This window comes from Martes martes (genome assembly GCF_963455335.1).
Source record: "Martes martes genome assembly, chromosome: 8".
In the NCBI taxonomy this organism is placed as follows: Eukaryota; Metazoa; Chordata; class Mammalia; order Carnivora; family Mustelidae; genus Martes; species Martes martes.
This window is the reverse complement of record NC_137895.1, coordinates 120,960,606-120,982,745: the sequence shown is the minus strand read 5'-3', so window position 1 is coordinate 120,982,745 and position 22,140 is coordinate 120,960,606. Positions and strand designations below refer to the sequence as shown.

Genomic DNA, 22,140 nt, shown 5'->3' with positions numbered 1-22,140 from the left:
TGTAGAATGGAAAGAATCTCATTTTGAGAGCTGCCCATCATGTTATTTAAAATGTCCAGTTTTCAACAAAAAAAATATAGGAAATGGAAAAAAAAAAACAAACCACAAGAAAGTATGACCCATACCCAAGAAAAGAAGCATTTAATACCGACTGTTTCTGAGAGAGCCACACCTTTGATTTACCAAAGACCAAATCAGGTATGTTAAAGAAATAAAGGAAAACATGTGTAAAGAATGGGAAAAAAATAAGTATGAGTAATATCTCACCAAATGGAGAATATTAAGAGGGAGACAGAAATTATTTCTTACAATTTTGGAGTTGAAAATCACAATAATTGAACGGAAAAATTTACTAGAGCAGCCTAAGAGCAGATTTGATCAAGCAAAAGAAAGAGCCAAAAAAATATGAAAGCAGGTAAATTGAAATTATCCAGTCTGAATAATGGGGGGGGGGGATTGACAGAGCCTCAGAGATTTGTAGGACATCATCAATTGTATCAAAATATACATAATGGGGGTCTGAGAAGGAAAAGAGAAAAAGGCAAAAAGAATACTTGAAGAAATAATGGTCAAAAATTCTGAAATTTGGGGTGCCTGGGTGGCTCAGTCATTAAGTATCTGCCTTTGGTTCAGGTCATGATCCCAGGGTCCTGGGATCGAGCCTCATGTTGGGCTCCCTGTTCAGCGGGAAGCCTGCTTCTCCTTCTCCAATCCCCCTGCTTGTGCTCCCTCTCTCACTGTGTCTTTCTTTGTCAAATATATAAATAAAATCTTTTAAAAAATAAAATTTAAAAAAATTCTTAAATTTGACAAAAAACATTAATGTAAACATCTAGGAAACTCCGCATTTATCCAAACTCCAAGTAAGATAATTGCAAGGAAATTCACACCACAAACTGTCAAAAGAAAGAGATTCTTAAAATCAGCAAGAGCGAAGTGACTCATCATGTACAAGAAAACCTCAAAAAAACTAACACTGATTTCTCAACAGAAGCCATGGGGGCCTGAGGGCAGTGCACGAGATACTCAAAAGGCTGGAAAAGAAAATGATTGTTGACCAACAACTTTCTATCCAGCAACACTATCCTTCAGAAATGAGGGAAAAAAATAAATTCATAGTTAAACAAAAATGGAGAGAAATTGTAACAAGCAGATATATGCTACAAGAAATACTAAAGAGAGTTTTTGAGGCTGAAGTGAGAGGATACTTGACAGAAACTCAAATCCATATGAAGATATAAAAAGCACTAATAAAGGTACCTATCTAAGTGAAAATAAGAGACTATTAATTTATTTTTTGTTTATAACTCATTTTTTAATAACAAGGAAATTAAAATGGTACACTAGAGATTATCTATTCAACATGAAAGAAAGTGGAAATGGAGAAATAGAGGAGCCAAAAGACACAAGATATATGGCAAATAAGTAAAGTGGCAGATGTAAATCCTACCCTATCAATAATTATATTAAATATAAATGGATTAACTGCTGTAATAAAAACAGATTGGCAGAATAAATTTAACAATTAAAATAAGAAAATGAAAATAAATTTTAAAATTATCTAATTATATGTCATCTGCAAAATACACACATGAGATTCAAAGACACAGAAAGATTGAAAGTAAGAGCATGGAAAGAGATATACCATGCAAATAGTTACTTTTAAAAAGTTGAAGTAGCTATACTGATACTGGACAAAATAAACTTTTAGACAAAAATTGTTGCTAGAGACAAATAAGGACATGTATAATGATTAAATTTTCATTTCATTAAGAAGATATAACAATTATAGGCACATATATAACATACATATGTAAGAAGATAGAACAATTATAGACATATATATGTAACATATACATTATGTATGTTCCATACATATATTCTACATATGTAACAGGTATATATATATAACATATCTGTAATATCTCTCTATATAACATATCTATAACAATTATAGACATATGTGATGTTATATAGATATGAAAGTAGAAATGAAGAAATAAAGGAACTAAACCAACATATGATATATATGATATATATACCCTACAATAAAGCACCCCCCCCACAAAATGAACAAAGAACAGTCAACGAGACTTCACTTGACTCAGAATTTGAAGTCAAAACTTACAGCAAGGGATTAAGATGACAAAATAGGAGGTTCCTGAAATGTCTTCCTTCAAAGACACACTAACGAACAGTTACACATGGAGCAACTACCTCAGAGAAACCCAGAAGAAAGCTGAGTTACTCTGACATATGGGGTAACTGAGAGTATCTCTACATCTAAAGGAGTAGGAAAGGCTGAGACATACTCTCCAGTAGAGCACCACACAATCAGGAGGAATAGCCAACTCCCAGCTTTCCCCTGAAGAGAGAAGGGTTTGGACCACACCTCTAGCACTCCAAGTTTTAAAGCTTCCCCCTAAGGGACAGGCCACCAAACTACCTCACTCTGAAAACCAGTGGGGTTTGCAGCCATAAGACCCACAGGATGACAGAAAAACAAAGAAACAGTTCTTAAATGGGCACACGAGACTTCACCACAACTGTCCCCACCCCCACACTCAGGACTCAGCTAAGAGGAAACAGCAAAAATGCCCATTTTCCAGTCCTTTCTTGGAGAGGGACTGACTGTACATTTTACAACCCATTGCCTGTGGTCCAGCTGCTAATTTGCATGCATCTGGGGGCAGTGTGTGATCTTCCATGAAGTCTGGGCTATCTGGTGGGTACTTCCACCACCTCTTTTCTCTGACTTGCCACAATGACAAAAGCAGGTCACCAATGTTTCTCTGGAAGGAGCACGTGTACACACCTGGCTTACGTATTTTCCTAGCTGCCACTTGAGAGTCCGGCTTCTAATCAGCCTGCATTTATGTGCTGACTGTGATTTTCTCCTTTGGGACATCACAGGGTCCTTGCACACCCTCAACTACTGGGAGCCACTAAAAAACAAAGATGGCGGCTTAGACCATAACAAAGTGTTGAGGGACAAACAAGAGGTTGTGTTGGGTTGATTGATGAGGTTCATCTCCTACATGACACCAAGCTTTCAAAACTGGGAGAGGTATTTGTTTTATCCAATGTGCAGCAACCAACACAGAAAGTCAAGGAAAATGAAGAAAAGGAGAAATACGTTCCAAACAAAAGAACAAGATAAATCTCAGAATGGATCTTAATGAAACAGAGGTGACTGATTTACCTGACAGAGTTCAAAGCAACAGTTATGAAGATGATCATTGAGGTTAAAAAAGCAATGCACAAAACGAAAATTTCAACAGAGAGAGAGAGAGAAAGAATCAACAAGTACCAAACAGAAATCGCAGGGCTAAAGAATAACGGAACAGAAACATATAGGAGTGGGATTCAGACAGGTAAAGTGCAGACAGGTAAAGTGGAAACAAGAAACGATGGCCTCCAAGAAGAGCCAATCAAATACACCCAGAGGAGCAAAAAGAAGAAAACAGGTGGCAAGCTACTTGTTTTAGGAATCTATCTATCTATCTATCTGTCTCCCCAAGAACAATGACTATACACACACACACACACACACACGTACGTACGTATGTACATATATATACGTGTGTGTGTGTGTGTGTGTGTGTATAGTATTTGACACCAAAAGCAAAAGCAACAAAAACAAAAATAAACAAATGGGATTACCACAAACTAAAAAGCTTCTGCACAGCCAAAGAAACCGTCAACAAAATGAAAAGGCAACCTATGAAAGGGGATAAAATATTTGCAAACTGTATATCCTAATAGAGGTTTAAGATCTAAAATGTACAAGGAACTTACACAATTCAATAGCCAAAAAAAAAGACTCAATTAAAAAATAGACAAATAGACCTGAATAGATTTTTTTTTCCCCAAAGAAGATTTAAAAATGGCTAACAAGTACAGGAAAAAATTCTCAATGTCACTAATCATCAAGGAAATACAAATCAAAACCACAGTGAGATGAGGTATCACCTCACACCTGTTAGACTGGATATTATCAAAAAGATGAGATAAATGTAACAAGGATGTAGAGAAGAGATCCCCTGTACACTGTTGGTAGGAATGCAAACTGATATAGCCCTTATGGAAAACAGCATGGAGGTTCTCCAGAAATTAAAGATAGAACTGTCATATGAACCAGCAGTCCCACTTCCGGGTATCTATATACGCGAAGGCGATGAAATCATTTCTCAAAGGTAGCTCTCTCCTCCCACGTTCCCTGCAACATTATTCACAATAGTCAAGGTACAAAAACAACCTACATGTCCATCAACAGATGACTGCATAAAGAAAATATAGTGTGTGTGTGTGTATATATGTGTGCGTGTGCATATGGGATTGAATGGATGACATGGTGACTATAGCTGATAATGCTGTACTGTAAAAAAATTGAGATTTACCAAGAGAGTAGAACTTAAGTGTTCCAACCAGAAAAGAAAAAAAAAAAGGTAAATATGTGATAAGTGATATGATGTATTAATTAACTTGATGGTATCAAGCCACCACACTGTATACTTTAAATGTCTTATAATTTTATGTATTGATTATACCTCAATGGAACTGAAGGGGAAAAAAAGCCTAAAAGTAAAAAGAAAAGGTCAAAACTCAAGGTCAATTTTTCAATGAATTTGAAGGAAATGAGATTATAACCCTTGTATATATATCGCTGTTGGATAAAGAACACTGACTTCGAAGATAATCACAAATTAGTATAAGCACAATTCAGTAATTTTTAAAGTAGGATTTAATTTAGTGGGGTTTTTAAATGCACTCTGACAAATTAACTTTATTTAACATTTTTATTTTGAGAGGAAAATCATCCATCTATGTCAGGTCTATTTGAGTTTTGTCCTGTTTTTCTTCACACATCAGATAACCCAGGCTACGTGCTTTTCTATTCACAGTAAAGCAAAATGGCCCCTGGGCACTGTGGATCCTTGAGCTTTTGGGAGAAGAGGTGAACACAATACTCTCGACAACTGAGAATGACAATCCTAACAATTTAGAATATTAGGGCAGAAAATAAGAAAGACTTGTTCGGCAAATGATTACTTTCTACTGTATTTCTTTAAAATATTGAGGCTACAGTGTTGTAAATTAATTGAGGGGATGATGTTGAGCATTTTGTTATGGTATAAATTATGGAGAAAAATAAACAGGCATCTTCCCATTCCATATGATTTAATGTACAGTGTTACCTGTCTGACAGTAGTCCAGAGTAGAGGTTGATGGCATTTTCTGACATCAATGTGGCACTTACCCATTCGGAGGCATTCCAGAGAAGCTTGACCCCAGTTTCTCGTGTACGAAGATTCGATATAGTAGCAGTGACCGTGGAAAGGAATCCATGCCGTGTGTTCTGATTCTGGGCATCTGCCGGGCAGCTGTGGGGGCTCAGTGGCAGGGATTTCTGTTAATAAAAAGACAGTTCAAATAAAATAAAATCTAAAGTTTCTGTAGTGTGATAGAGTAGCAGCTAAGGAAAATTTTATTGCCGATTATTTTTAAGGAGTTCTGATGATAATCATTTGGATCTGACGTTTTTGTTATTGGCTGTTCTTTTTACTTTATCTTTTTGTTTTCGTTTTAAATATATTTCAATAGACTGTATTCCGATAGCGTAGAAATCAATCACAGTCATCCTGAAGAAGGCAGATCTATAAATACTTACAAAGATGTTTAGTTCCTTAAAAAAAGGTCACCTAAAAACAATTTGCCGAGAAAGTCCCCCTTTAAGTCACTCTTTTCTGGAATCCTAACGCCTAGTAACGCTTGTTAGCTATGACTCATGTCTGTGATATAACGAAATGGGACAGTCAAAACTCTAGGAATGTATCCTTGCTCACTTCTAGGACTGTATTCTAGGAAAGCTAAAACCATAATCTCACTGACTTTGATTAATCCACATGCACCCTGATAAAAATTACTCTGATACAGATATGCTGTTGATATAAAAGGTAATCACAATTTCCTGACAAATCTGACATCATAGATGCAGAGGATAATCTCAATAATAAAAATTCAAAAATCTAAAAAATGCAAATAAACTCTAACACTGAAGAAAATTTTCTCTCTCTATTATTCAGATCTCTATACATTTGTTTATTCCCAAGTCAGTCTTTTGTTAGGTGAAGGGATAGGTTTTATTATCTTATTCTTAAAACTCTAAAACATATTACTGTTTAATAATATCAATAGCGGTATGTATTAGCTTATTGAGAAAATGTCAAATCCCTTGATTGTTTTTGTGTATTCAATTACCATCTGATCTTTTGCAGAGAAAATAAAAACTTTCATTGCAAGATGCGGTCTTCCAGTAGCCATCAGAATCCAGATAAACGCATGCTGATTTCAGTCTGGGCTCATCAGCAGCCCAGTTAGTGAACCTCATCTTCCATTTGTCCGTCCAAGCATACTCATTATTGGTCTGCAAGAAGAAAAACCACCATTAACAGAGAGTCTCGCCTCATTTAGAAAACACCAAAAAGACCCAGTGAGGAGCAGAAGTATATTTGAGATTACGATTTGACAGTCTCCAACATTTGGGAACAAAAAGTACATTTTCTAAATAAGTTCTACCAACTTAAATTCAGTAAATGTCACTTTTCTTGTTGAGAGACTCTCAGAGTTCCCCATAACTCTACCCTTGGAAGCTAATTTGAAAAACACAGACTTCACCTACATCTTATTCTATGAAACACTTTCTTCACAGGTTTTCAGCGTAATACAAATTTTGTCTTCAGAACAAATAAAATGTCTATTATATTATCAATGAAATGATAATGAAAATTAAGTGATTTTCATTGATAGACGTTGGAGAGAAACACTAATCTCTTCTGACCTTCTCATTGGTTAGCTTTTGAAAAAGTACACATGACAAATGACAGGTGAGATCAGATGGATAAGTAACAGAGGAGCCTAGGGGTCTTGCTTTCCAGTAAGGTGGTCTTCCAGCAAATTATGATAGTAATTTGTACACAGTTGATTGTTTTATTCAATTTGCACACTTACTTTCTTATTAAATTTAGTAGAATGAATTTATGATCACATATAAATTAATTAATAACATCAAAAATATTACTTATCAATAATATCCTCTTAACAGCCTGAGAGATTTCACAAGTAATGCCTAAAAATATGATTTTTGTATTAATGAGATAAATGAATTTTGAAATAATTCAAATAGCTCCCATTTTAACCACATTATTTCACTTACCAAACCAATTACCAAAGATTTAATGACAAAATCAAAAGCATGTGCTATTCCAAGTTAGGATTTTGTAGTATTCTATCACATTTAATCACATAATACTTACATAGTCATTAATTCCACAGACATAAGGAAGATAATACTACTGTTTTAATTATAAAGGTTGGTACAGTGGAAAATCTACTTAATCTTTTTAAAAATAAATAAAACCTATTTTAAACTCATGAGAGATCTGTGACCATGTCTATAAGAAGAAAATGAGTCTATAAGAGAAAATGAACTATCAAGAAAATTCATCACTAAAATAGAGTCAGCATAGATGCAAAAATGTCTTGCCTAAGTTTCATCACAGAAATCATTATGGAACCACTTACTTTTAAATGTTCACTTCCCCACTCAGGAATTACTCTGCCCATGAAGTGCACCTTTTTATCTCTGTAGCACAGAATTAGAAGCTCTCTCAAATCTGACACCAACCTGCTTTCCAGTCCTAGCTCCTTCTGCCTTTTTGTCTCTTCGAGGTACTCCTTCTTTATGTCCAACCATCCTAGACCACATCTATAAAGCCACTTTCTCTGAGAAGCCTCCTTTACCTTCTTCCCTCACTCAACCCATACCTTTTGTCTTCTCTTGTTAGCGCTTTTATACACCTCTCTTCGACATTTTCGATCTTGTCCCTTAGTTACTTGCAGTCCTCGCTATTCTATTAGGAAGTCTGCCGGCTGGCTAGCTTAGTAGATGGAGGACAGATGGCTCACAGGGCATCAGAGAAGACTCATGATAGGCATATTTTGGCCACTTCATCACCACTCTTCATTCTGTGCCCACTGCTTCCGCCCACCACTCCAATGCTCCACCAACCTGCCCTTTTCTTTTATGCAACACAGAGAACTGACTGAAGTGAAATTCTTCATGCAATTTTGGACCAATAACTCTAGGGCTTGCCTTGACAAAGTAAAAGTGCCTCATGAGCCAGGAACCATGCCCTTGATCTGCTTTCTTAATTCCGATGGCATAGTTGTAATTGGGACACCAGAGAGGAGTAAGTTAATAAATAAAAATGCTTAGATGCAGAATCTAATTTTAATATTCAAAAGCAATATTATAGTTAATATAAGCTATATAAATCTTAGTTTGATTTCTGACAGATATCACCAGCTTGCTAGATCCTTGAAGGCATTGGGGTCCTTGCAAGATTGGGTCTAGTTCACGTTCGCATCATTCACATTGCCCGGCACAGTGTCTTACATGTAACAAATATCCAACAGAATGAACAGAAAGAGAATCGTATTTAATCACAATTTACCAATCACGTCAAGTCACATATGTTCCCAGCATCTTACCAAGTTACTGTTCAGGGCGATCCACACAGGTTCATTAAATTTTTGCATTTGCATCCATGCAAATGCGTTACTATAGGGATCTAGAATGCTAGCAATAAGGGAACTGTGAAGCTTGCAATACTTCTCCGCTTCATGCCACTCTAACTTTAATTTCATGAGTGAATAGTTACTTTCACCATATTTAACAAAGCCATCTGTTGGAATTGTTGTTGGAGGATTAGGCAGGGAAGAGTCTGGAATAAAAAGATTCATTTTTCATTAGCGTTATCAATAACCATTTCTTTGAGGGTTAATGGTACATGTCTTCTACTACCATATCTCACACATTATAAAGATAATCAGGATAGCATAAATCTAAACCATCAGGTGTTAAAAATATTTTCATGAGTCATTTCACACCAAAAAACAAAGCTCTGTTTTTTAATCAGTATGGCTGGTTGAATGAAATAATTTCCAAACTGTATTTAGACCATTAATATAGATACGTAATCAAGTTTCTAAATTTAAAAAAAAAAATGAAAAAAAAAAACACCCCAAAGGCTTGCAAATTCAATGAGATCTAGTATCTGAATGAAAGAAATGACACAGTTTAATTCCATTGATTAAAGAATATTTACCATCCTGTCATTACTAATCTTTGTTTTACCATCTTGGTCATATTTCAAGGTCACCAACAGAGCTTCCTCCCTATCCTCTGTCCGCTGCACCCTCTCCATGAATTTGCATCTATTTGTATCTATTTGACTCTACCTGTTAGTAATGGACCTTCCAGAGCCTGCTTTAAGTTTTGGCATGAAGCCAGACACCAGTCCTGGGTCATTTAACCCTTATCTCAGGATCCGGCTCTTCTCCTACTGATGATTGCTTGCTTACACCCTTCCTCCAGGGATCCCATCTCTTGACCAAACCGACTCAGGGGGTAGAGCCTAAAACAGAATCACTTTGGCTTTCTGAACTTTTTCCCTCAGCCTTCCAGCATGCGTTTCTTTTCTTTTCTTTTTTTTTTTTTTAAGATTTTATTTATTTATTTGACAGACAGAGAACACAAGTAGGCAGAGAAGCAGGCAGAGAGAGAGGAGGAAGCAGGCTCCCTGCTGAGCAGAGAGCCTGATGCGGGGCTCGATCCCAGGACGCTGGGATCATGACCTGAGCCGAAGGCAGAGGCCTTAACCCACTGAGCCACCCAGGCACCCCCCAGCATGCATTTCTAATGGCTGTTTAAAGCCCACCCATCCTTTGTTTCCCTTACGGTCAACACCCCAAAAAGAGTTTCTTTCTGTGTCCCTTAATGGATGCCCTAAAGGGAGAGGTTAGCAAATGACAGCCAGAGGGTGAAATCTGGCCTGTTGTCTGTTTTTGCAGCCAGAGAGCCAAGAATGGCTTTTAAATGGCTGACAAAAATAACAACAATTAAATAAAAACAATATTTTGGGACATGTAAACATTGTACGAAATTCAAATTTGTGTCCATAAATAAAGATTTATGGGAACCCAGCCACGTTCACTTGTTTACATGTTGTCTGTGACTGCCTAGCATCATGTCAGAGCTGAGGAGTTGCAACAGAGAATGTATATTTGCAGCCTAAAATATTTACAGTGTGTCCCTCTACAGAAAAAAATTGCCAACTCCTATTTTAGGGTTCTAGATGTCCTCGCCTACCAGTTTGGTCTCGGCTAATTCTCAGACATGTTCCACTCTAAGACCGACCTAATCTACCATCGGCCTTGTTCTGTCACTATCCAAATGCCAAACGTGCTTTTGATTACGCCTAGTATGGTAATGACTTCATTTCGGCCAAGGCCGCTTCCCCTTTCTTCTGCTGTTGCTGCCACCTTGTGTTGGTAGAAGAATATCGGTAAACCAAGAGACTGCGACCAGCACCCTTCATGGGGTACATACAGCCTGCAGAGACTGAATGATCTTACATTTCCCAACTTGTAGAGGTCTGGGTTTGTCTTAATACCCGTGGAGAATGTGGGGACCACTAAAAGTGCCAAATGAGACTTCAAGGAAAGCTTAAAAAAGTTTCACGGAAGGCTATATGCAATTAGGAAATAGCTCATCTGTCCTATTTGTTTATTAAAACATTCATAAAATGACTAAGGAAAAACTAAACTATGGAGAAGTTATTTTCAGGTGGTTGGATTGTGGGTAATTTCCCCCCCTTCTTTATGCTTTTCTGCATTTTCTAAAATGTCAACAAAGAACATGTGTTACATATTTTTTTAAATGGGGGGTTTTGGGGCGCCTGGGTGGCTCAGCCGGTTAAAGCCTCTGCCTTCGGCCCAGGTCATGATCCCAGGGTCCTGGGATCAAGCCCCGCATTGGGCTCTCTGCTCAGTGGGGAGCCTTCTTCCTCCTCTCTCTCTGTCTGCCTCTCTGCCTGCTTGTGATCTCTGTCTGTCAAATAAATAAATAAAATCTTTAAAATGGGGGTTTTATTCACATACATACATGAATATATATATATGAATAAAAACATGAAGGTATATGTGAATGATGATACATATTTTTATTTTATTTATTTATTTATTTATTTATTTATTTATTTTTTAAGATTTTATTTATTTATTTGTCTCAGAGAGAGGGAGCACAGGCAGACAGAGTGGCAAAGGGAGAAGCAGGCTCCCTGCGGAGCAATGAGCCCGATGTGGGACTCGATCCCAGGACGCTGGGATCATGACCTGAGCCGAAGGCAGCCGCTTAACCAACTGAGCCACCCAGGTGTCCCCATATTTTTATTTTTAATAAGCTTTTATTAGTGGCAAATATTCTATCACTTATGTTTGTAATAAGAAGAAAAAGATTTTCAGAGCTTGTGAGTCAGCACTCACTCCTGGAAGGATATCCCGGAAGGATATTCCCTCCTTTCCTCAAAACATGGGCACAGATGGCATGTGTATTTTTCTGGTGGCCTAAAATTCTGCAGCCATAGGACAGAGCATAGAGGGAAAAGCAACAGGTCCTAGACCAGCTTTTGAATTAATGAAAGCTTAGAATTTCTGCAGCACTTTTCAATCACCTGAAAATATCTCAAGCGATTTTCACTCATGGTCATGAGTTGACCGTAGTTGCCTGATTCCCTGGAGAGTGTGAAAAAGTCAGTTTGATGTATTAGAACAAGTACCTTCTAGTTCAAACTCACAAAGAGCTCTTCTCGGAATGAGAGCAGCTCCCCCCGCCCCCGCACCCTCCTCTCTAAACCACCTTTTAATTTCTGGCCCTCTTTTTGTGTAACTAGACATTTGTATTCTTCTTTCACTGGACACTAAAGTGTGTGCAACCATAATCTGGACTCTCAGCAAATATGCACATTTTCTGTTTTATTTTTGTTTAACCACCGGGGTTCCTAAGATACAAAGTGAAACACAAATCAGGTATCTACATTTTTAGGGGCACCTGGCCGGCTCAGTCGGTAGAACATGCAACTCTTGATCTCGGGGTTGTGAGTTCGAGCCCCACACTGGGTACACTCTTAAAATCATAAAAAAAAAGACATCTACATTTTTAAAGGCAGAGAATACAGAACCGATGGGGCATATATGATGTTCTGTGCCAATGGTTCTCAAATTACGCAAGCAGAACCGAAGTATTCTCACTGGGACATTGCTAAAAAGGAACAGGTAGGTGAATATCCTACATTTCTTATGAAGTTAGAAAAAGTTCCAACTTCAAGGGTAATCTGTGCAAATTTTTTTGGTAATGGGTGAAGGATTACACTCATGAATAGTTTCTAGAAAATGTCGCCTTTTCTCTTGATCACAGGTTGTGGTGAGAAACAAACAATGTTCTTGGGAATGGCCATTCTTTAAATAAAATTTTATGTTTTTAGAGCTGTTTAAGGTTTAGAGCAAAATTGAGAAGGAAGTCATTTTTTAAAAATATATTAAGGGGCGCCTGGGTGGCTCGGTGGGTTAAGTCTCTGCCTTTGGCTCAGGTCATGATCTCAGGGTCCTGGGATCGAGCCCCGCGTGGGGCTCTCTGCTCAGCTGGGAGCCTGCTTCCTCTTCTCTCTCTACCTGCCTCTCTGCCTACTTGTGATCTCTCTCTATCAAATAAATAAATAAAATCTTGAAAAAAATATATATATATTAAACCACCCAGCTCTATGGGCAGACGAGGTTTGGCAGAACCTACCTGGGAGTGTCTGGCATATGTAACCTCGTTTACTATCACACGTGTCATCCATCCATTTTCCTGCATCCCTTGATTTCCCTCCAATAATAACCACACAGTCAGCCTGTACATTTGTGGAGAAAGGAAAATAAAAAGTAGTGTGACTCATTATTTTAATCAATTCATTAATAAGTCAGGAAAAAGCCTCATTCTTAACCACCAAATTTAAAGATCATCCTGATTCATTTACAGTCACATTCAATGCATCCTTTTTTCCAGGAAACTGCTCGCACTTTCCAAGTGAATCTCTCACACTGCATTCTTGCTATTTTTAATTAAAAACCAGATAGATTGGGATGATTTTAGAGACAGGCCTGAGAAACTTTGCTGTCAGAAATGGTATACATCTCTTGGGGCGCCTGGGTGGCTCAGTGGGTTAAAGCCTCTGCCTTCAGCTCAGGTCATGATCCTAGGGTCCTGGGATCAAGCCCCACATCGGGCTCTCTCCTCAGCGGGGAACCTGCTTCCTCCTCTCTCTCTCTGCCTGCCTCTCTGCCTACCTGTGATCTCTGTCAAATAAATAAATAAAATCTTTAAAAAAAAAAGAGAAATGGTATACATCTCTATCAAAGTTTAGCAATCAAATGTTAGGAGAATACAATGTCTTCTCCATATAAATTCTCATGACTCAAACCCCAAAACAGGTATCCTACTGTTAAAGAGAAATGAGTATAATCTATATTTCTTCATTGTTAATTTAATTTAGATGATTATCATTATGGATTCAGAGCAAATGGCTGGCATGTAACTAGAAAGTTTCACATGTTATTTGCAAACGTACATGGACGTATGCCAGGCTGGAAAGACTTTTCTATTTTTTGTTGTGGATATGTTTGCAATATCAAACTTCCAGAGGACAGTCTACGAGCCAAAGCGAGTAAAGAAAAACTTGCCCCTGCCAGAGTTCTCATCCAGGGTCAGATGAAGTCTTTGATTTATCATGTGTTGCGCTTCTTTACCCATAGGCTCTAGCAATTAGAGCTCACATCTATAATATCTGACATTGTACTAAGTACTAGATGCATATTAACTCCTGTAAGCTCACAGCCATCCTTAGTGGTTGGTCCTATGCGTATGCCCAGTTCATAGATGAGAGAGATGAGGCGCAGGTTCATTGAGGCACAGGCTAACTTGCCCACAGTTATTCAGCTAATAAATAAGAGTTAGGATACAAACCCCAGGCATCCTGTCTCCTGGCATAGACGACAGCACTGCACTATCTTGCTTCTCAACAAATGAGGAACGCAAAGCGCACTGAGAGCAGGAGTGCTCCCCAGGAAGGGTTTCTTTTTGGTAAAGAGCCACAAAGGAAGGAAAGATTGGGTATTATCTTGAACAGACAGGGCGACCGAAACTTCTCTCCCATGCGGCGGTGAAGAGCTAGGCCAGCATGCCAGTGATGCAGAGGAGAAAGATGGAAAGAGCCCCGGTCCTTAGCTCTACCCCCTATTCCCTGGTCCACAGCTTGTGCTCCTCTAGCTGCCTTTGCAACCTCCCTGCCCCCAGCCTCATTATCCCATGAACTTCAACTCCTAGGAACTCCCAACCCCACATTTAGATGCTCCGTTCATTCCCATCTTCCCTCTCGGCTATTCTTATCTTCCATTACCCTGGCTTACAGCCTATGCTCCACTCCGGCAAACCCGTACAGAGCAAGCATGTTTCCACCACAGAACCTGTACGAAGAGTTCTCTCACACTCTCTTTATCACACTGTAGTGAATCCTTGTCACTTTTCAAGTCCTGAAATTGTAACAACAGAGGATGTGTTTTGATTCCATTTTTTGCGAAATAAACTTTCTATTTTTCACGCACTAAGAAAAAGTCTAGAAATAAATTCAACAAAAAATTAACTGTTTTTTTCCCTGGGTGGTGAGATTGCAGATTTTTGCTTCCATTGTTTCTGCTTGTCTTTAGGTTCTCAAAACAAAACAAAACAAACTTGGGCAACAATAATTTTTTTTTTTTTTTTTTTTTTTGCTTTACACAAAATTCACCCCTCACACAAATTTTTCTAAGCAAACCTCACCTCACTCCATTCTACTTTAACTTCTTCAGTAAGTTTTTAGCCCTCATGAGTGTAATGAAGATTCAAAGAATTTTTTGACAGAACATCACTGACCCATCATCTAAAGGTATCTACCCTACACAGAGCTCACCCAATTAACTATCATAAAGGTACCATTTTGATCAGATCATTTTTCTGCTCCAACCTTTTCTCACAGGCCATCTGACAAAGTCCAAACTCACCCCTGGAGCAACTAAATTTCTCTAAATTCTGTTGTCAATCTTTCCAAGTTTACTCCTACTCCTTTTCTGTATAAAAACCTTACTATATCCCAAGTCATTTACTCCTACCCAGACCCACCTGGGGCTCTTTTTTTTTTTTTTTAAGATTTCATTTATTCATTTGACAGACAGAGATCACAAGTAGGCAGAGAGGAAGGGAAGCAGGATCCCCGCCGAGCAGAGAGCCCAATGTGGGGCTCAATCCCAGGACCCTGAGATCACCACCTGAGCCGAAGGCAGAGGCTTTAGCCTCCCACGCGCCCCCTGGTGCTCTTTTCTTGAAGACTTTATTCCCCTTGTCCACTTCGCATGGTCTTCCCCACCCCACATACCCAACTTCCCTGATCATTGTTTTAAGCCTCTTGAGGAAAAGACCCATAGCTGATTTTTTTTTCCTCTCATATTCCTTCATCAAATGAAAGCCTCCCTCAGTAAGTACTGACTGACTAAATCACTATCCCACAGTAAGTTTCTTTCCTCTGGCCTACTACAGGGCTTTATAACACTCACACTTCATACTCTCTTCTTTCCTGTATCAGACTTGTGGTCTGACATAAACGTAAGCTTCTTTAAGGTCAGAACAGAAGCTGCTGTTTCTTCATGTTTTTCTCAATACCTAACGTGGTGTTTAACATGGACCATTTGACTGTTCTATGATGCCAGATGAAAAGTACGAAAATAAACACGCCTCTGTCTCTTAGGTTAACGCGTGAGAGCAGCTAGCAGTGTTTGGCCCATGGTAAATCCTCAAGGAATGGCAGATAACTTCTATCTTTAGAAGGAGTCGTAGCTGCGCTAATATTACAAGCTTCAAGAGTTTCGAGGCAGCCGATAGAAATAAAATTGGCTACTCTGGGCTCAAGTGTACATCTTGACCAAAACACGGATCCGGAATGGAGCTGGTTTTCCCATCCCTTGAGACCGCCACCACCTACCCCACAAGCCCAAGAGTTTGTAATTGAATTTATACCCTTTCCCTCAAGGCAGGCTGAGTCTGAAACACTTAAGATCTACAAGAGCGAACCAGATCAAGAACTCTGGTAGATGTTTCACAGATGAATCAATAATCTGCTACCCTTGAGCAGGCTGACCGGACGCAGAGAGGTGACCTGAAACTGATATTTACATCTTCATAGGAAAGACTGCTCCTTCTTCCTCCAGGATAACCTTTCCCCCAGTTGGTATAATGAACTCCTCGCCCATCCGTCCAAAGGAACGTGTGCTCTGAATTCACATCATTCAGCCCAGTCCAGGCATTGAAAGTGGAGTCCTTCATATGATAGGTAAGAAAGGCTGAAAGAAAGTTCCACAAGATAATTTTAACCTTTGGGGGGAAATACTCAAAATACAGAAAATATTCAAAATATGTAAGTTTAAAATACTGAGTACGTGATTAAGGTCTTTATTACTGTTTAAAACCACTTACCATGAAAACACATTCTAACCTTACATTCACCTTATCACTTCAGTCTGTACTTTGGAAAGTTTCATATAATCAAAGGCTAGGTTTTATCTGGGCCATTGCAGATAGCTGGACAGGCTGGGCCGTGCCCAGGGGCAGTGGGGAACTGGGACAAAGGTGGCTGAGTCCATCCCTTGCCCCGGGAGTGCCATGCCGTACCCCCTTCCCCCGATCTGGGCTGGGGCTGCCTGCCGGCCTGCAGGAAGGGCTAGTGTTTCTAATTCACACACACTCATCCAATGAGTTAGCAGGTTTCCTGATTCTTTAGATAAGAGAACCCTAGGGAGGCAAACAGCGCTCTTAACCCAGAAAATATCTAAACCTACTTGTCCAAACAAGATGCTCAAGGCTGTCAAGTTATCATCACACTGGAATTCCAAACCAAAAGAGCTACCCGATTAGAACTGGCAGAAACCCCCAAGGGGCCAGCAACATCCACCCCGTGTAATCAAACCCGGGGGTGTGTGTGGGAGGGGCATCACTCGCATCATTACAAGAGAAGATCTAGAAAAATGCAGCAAACGTAGAGCTAGTGTGGCCTTTTGCTTCCTTGCCCGTTCTGTGGCAGAAAGGAGGGTGGCGAATGCCCAGAAGCTGTAAAAGGCTTCAGTGAACACGTGCCCCATCCCGTGTGCGTTTGCCTGTGCACATGCGTCCCACACCTCCCGGCCACCTCCAAGGCTAGCAGCCTCGCAGGCCAGGAGCCAAGGCTGCCCAGGTGAATAAGCACCAGCTGGACAGAACAATTTCCCAACACCTCTGCTTACACCCAGGCTCCTGAATGCGAATGGGATATAGAGGGACTAAGCATCCCGGTTACCCCAAGAAAATGCAAAACAGAGAGAAGCTGTTTATTCATGAAACAAACAATTCCACGGAAGGGGCATTGTTACACATTTATTCTCCTGTTAGAGTATATTCTCCTTCTGCTTAGGGATTTGCTTATTTCTCAACTAAAGGTTAAGAAAAAAAAATTTTTTTTCAACATTTTTCAGGGGGAGAAGAGCATGGCTCGATATTTATTTTGGTTTTGTTTTATTTCCTAAATAAGATCTTAACTTTCCCCATCCCCAAATTTAAATGAATGTGGAAAAGCACTACCTGCCAATATTTCAGCACTGACTTTTTTTTCTGCCAACAACCACAATAAGAATTCAACAACGTGTGCCGGTTTTGCCAGGAATAATGTTATTTTATCTGAAAATTGTTTCCTTCTGTACATCTCTATTACCCAGGTTCTAATTCTGTGATGCCAGGAATCAGCACTTTGTGGTTAAGAGAAGAAATCAATTATTATGTTTCTCTGCTGGGTAGTTAAGCCCAAAATATGGTAGTCCAGTTAGGGAAATATTCTATTCTGAAAATGTTTCTATTGTGTGTTATGGTTTAACCCTTTTCTTTCAGGGTCTCGCAAGTTGCTGAACTTGACAAAGGCTCTAAGTGAAACCTCGGTTGATTTATTGAATCTCGTGTTCCAAGAGAGACCATGACAGCATTTACAGAGGAGAGGAAACATTTGAGTGAGGGCTATAGAAGTTTCCTGGGTCTGTCTTCTTTGTATATTTTCGGAGACATGTAAATGATTCTGGAAGTCAAAGAATCCCAAAACCAAAAGGGAGCCTGAAATTATGCAGTTCCTCATCTCCCCCTCAAGATCTCACATAAATTCATTCGTAAAAATATTTACTGAACATCTTTCCTACTACGTACCAGTCAGTCTGTGTGACTCTACAGCAGCCAACTGAGAACTTTCCAAGGTAAGCCTTTTCACAGCCCTTTAGAGAACTTATAAAGCAGCTCATTTAATCAGTTCTAATTACGGGAATGGCCTCCCGATTTGGAGCCGAAATCTGTTTCTTTGTAACAGCCCTTCATTGGGGCTAAGTCTTCATTCTGAAACAATCGAGGTCCACGTCACCCCTTTTCAAAGCCCGCACCCTCTCTTTTCCAGGCTGTGAAAACTGAAGGTCTTTCAAACATGCCTCACTTGCTGCTGCTGCGGCTTCCAAACCCTCTACGGATTTAGTAACATCATCTGGCTGGTCTGCTGGTGGTTAGTATCGTCCTTCATGTGACGCGTCACTTATTTAGCTTAGTCTCTGTTTCCGGTAAGATGGCCATGAAAAGACCGTGCAAGATTGGTCAACTATCTTTCTCTTGATCCGCTATATGGATATGGTCCGTTTTCTCTTTCAATATTTCCTTCAAACCTCTGGTTTATCCTTAATGGGTTTTTTTTTTGGGGGGGGGGTCTCAAATTGTTCAATGTTCCTATTTAAAATTAGTTTTATTGCATTTTGAGGTATGTGATTAAGTGGTTAGAAGTGCAATAAATTAGCAATTTTCCATTTCCCTCCTAGAACTACTCTACTTCTTTGGCTCTTTGGGGAATCAACCAGTTTGGCGGAAACAGCACGGAATGTAAGTCAAAGAGCCAGTTTGATTCCTTAGCAATGGGCTCCCAGAACACCACTTCCTCACTCACAAGTGGGGTGATGATTACCGGCTTCACAGAATTGTCCTAACAATGAAAAGGTTATTTTCAATGCCCAGGGCGGTGTCTACAACTGAATAAAATCGTTCTCCCTGTGTCTTTGGGTTTTCTCCCCTGCCAGTGTTCATTCTGGAAAACCAAAATACCATTTACTATCAGAGGGGGGAGAATTACATATTTAAATGCATCACTAACCGCGCAAGTCCGCATACCTTGCTCTTTTTCATTGCGGATCGATACCAGATTTCCCCCAAATCCTATGCAAGCTTTCCGTGCCTCTTGCCAATTTTTTCTTTCTTCTTCGACAAATCCAAAGATTCTGAAACACTTGGATGAAAGAGAAAAAAAAAAAAAGGGACTAAATAAAGATACTCGTGTTCGCTCTAAAGAAATGAAAATTTTTCATGAAGCTGATAGCTACATATAAATTTACTCCAATCAAATAGAGATCCAAAAGTTTAAGTGAGATTTGTCACCCATGAACTTCCTTTGCAAAGTTTCTTTCTTCCTCAGAACAAAGGACACACACATTTGGAGACTATCTTCAAGCATAGTCTCCATTTCTATAAGGAATTTGACATAGGAACCTGTATCTATTCTTGCCTAAAATTTTCTAAAGTCATTGGTAAGCCAAAGTCACCTCTGAGCTGAAAGATGTGCACTGTCGCTCTCTGTATTGACCAATGCCAAGACTACAACTAATTTTCTTAGTACCTTGTTATTGTAAAAATTCCAGCCTTCCTTGCAACCTCCTGGGACCGAGGGCACCGTTGGAATAACCGTGGCATTGATGCTGCTGTTATGTCTCTGGCAGATGAAGGCATTTGGATAACCACAATTAATGTCATTCCAGAACCCTGGCAAAGGACAAAGTAGCCAAGTTAGACTTACATATTTGCATTTAAAAACATTCTTTTAAAAAAACATACTTATGTTTTATAAGGATTCTCAGAAATGGCTGAGACTACAAACATTTTTACACAAGTGACTAGAAAGATCTATGCCCTGTTCTTTTGTTCTTTCACTTAAACTGGTAATAGTTCAACTTTATAGAGAGCTTCCTATGAGCCCAAAATAAACTCAGTGTTGCAGATGTATTATTTAAATAGCCATTAAGAGCTAATAACAATAATCTAATAATACCTAAACTTAGATAAAAGAAGCATTTGCTTAGTATTTTAGGTATATTACATCTTTAATCTACTCAACAACAGGTAAGTTCTGCCATGATTCTCATTTTACAAAGATGTGGAGAGAGATAAAAGAGATAGATAAATATTTTGGATATTTTGCTCAAATCAAAACGTGAAGAAATGTTACATAAAATGAGAAGTAAGATGTCTGTGTCATGTAGTAGGGCAAATGTCAAGCTTCCATTCTCACAAACCAAACAGTGATGCTCCTGAAATTAAACTTCTTTTTCTCTGCTTTTCTTGCCTGATTGAAGTGCATGACTTGCTACATTTAGCCTAGGGTTAGGGTAGGGTTGACACAACATGCCACAAGGCATACTCAAGATTTTTAGTTTACCTGAATTTGAATACATGGTCACACAGTTTTCATCGTCATTTGCAAAATTAGGTTCACCTGTGGCCCAAGCCACATAATCCACTTTGCTTCCATCCATCCAACTGGAAGAGAAAATTCAGGCAGTTAGTAATAATTATCCAAACATTAGGATAACTGGCTACAGCCTGGTGTGGGGAATGGATTAGTCAAGGAAGATGAACAGGGCACAGGATTTTAAGCAAACAGAAGAGAAGATTCTAGAGAGACCAGCAGGAAAACTCCCAAATGGTTGGTGCTTCCTGTGGCATTTTGCTCCTCTGCAGCAGCCCAATGTCCTGGCTAGTCTGTCTTCTTTTCCCTCCCTGGAAGAAGCTACCTTTAGTCTTGAAGTGAGAAAGGTCACAGAGATCCCAGTTTCTTTGGAAGGGGACCAGAAGCAAACAGCCTCTCCAAGTACTTATTAGGCATGATTCCCACAAAACAAAACCACCCATAGAGAGAGACCAAGAATTCAGAGTTTCTCATTAAGCCCATACTCTGATTTTCATGTTTATTCTAGGTTTCTCCTAAGGTATGTGGGCTGATGTTTATTTTCATAAATCATGGAAATTCAGGGACTGTGAGCTGGAAAGAGAGCAAGAGATCATCAAATGCGACCCTCTCATTTTAGAGATGATTAAAACGGTGCTTGCCCAAAGAAGCATCAAGCATTTCTGATGTTTAAAAATAATGATGTGAGTTTGGATCTTTATCTCAAAATGGCAGTTAATGGTCACACAGAACCCATGTGGCTAAAACATCTGTGCCTGAGCCAGGAAGACATATCTGCTCTTCAAACTCAGGAGAACATGTGTATTAATGAACAAGGAAAGAAACCCCAAAAATGTACTAATTTCCTCCCTCCCACAGCTTTTCCTGGCCCCTGTATCTAATAGAAAACAGTACAGTCATTCCTTTGAAGGGGAAGCATTTTAAGCCGTTGAAAGGGTATTTCGAAGTAATGCTGTGAAAGCATAAGTGGGGCAACATAAAAGGACCCTTTAATTCTGTGCACCAAGGATGGTCCAAGTGGGAATCATAATTTTCCAAAATAAGTTCAGTATTCATATACGTATAATACATCTTCTTAGTAGATCACTGGCTAACATGTGATGATACCCTAAAATAAAGATAGGTGGAATTATGCAAGTTTAAATCAGACTTTGAGTTGTTTGAGAATTATGATGTTGAAAATATTTAACAGGATTTTTAAAAAATTATTTTTGTCTTTTTAAAGACACTTTTTAGGCAAAATAGATTCTCTGCAGACTGACAGAGACAAGAGGCCACAGTGAAGCAGATCCACCCCCTCTGATCGCTCTTGGGAGGATCCCATCAAAGTGGTGCCTCCAGTCGGGCTGTGTGCAAGCAGCCCAGACGAGGGCCAGCACCACTCCAGAGTAAGTCCTGCTCCAGGGAGAACGGAAGAGAACCACATGCCAGTCCGACTGTGACCCCAGCAGTGGGCTGGGGGCAGGCAGCTGGTCTGACTGCAGGCCCCGCCCAGCACCCAAAGCTTCTCAGGGGACCACACAGGGAGAGTGCCTGCAGTTCGGTGCTACTTCATCTCTGGTAAACTCCCAGTCTGACTCAACTCAAGCCCAAGGCAGCCCCCAAC

The 22,140-nt window shown here is 39.4% G+C and overlaps 1 protein-coding gene across 1 annotated transcript in view; it reads right to left on the bottom strand.

The window, feature by feature from the left end:
- Positions 1 to 22,140, bottom strand: part of MRC1 (mannose receptor C-type 1) — a 106,854-nt gene that overhangs the window by 7,878 nt on the left and 76,836 nt on the right. Inside the window, exons 19-26 of the mRNA XM_080812401.1 lie at positions 20,505 to 20,605; positions 19,689 to 19,831; positions 19,187 to 19,301; positions 16,145 to 16,311; positions 12,692 to 12,794; positions 8,554 to 8,786; positions 6,262 to 6,427; positions 5,261 to 5,410 (exon numbers count right to left, since the gene is read on the bottom strand). Of these exons, the coding sequence (XP_080668527.1) occupies positions 5,261 to 5,410; positions 6,262 to 6,427; positions 8,554 to 8,786; positions 12,692 to 12,794; positions 16,145 to 16,311; positions 19,187 to 19,301; positions 19,689 to 19,831; positions 20,505 to 20,605 (1,178 nt within the window). The remainder of the gene's footprint in view (positions 1 to 5,260; positions 5,411 to 6,261; positions 6,428 to 8,553; positions 8,787 to 12,691; positions 12,795 to 16,144; positions 16,312 to 19,186; positions 19,302 to 19,688; positions 19,832 to 20,504; positions 20,606 to 22,140) is intronic.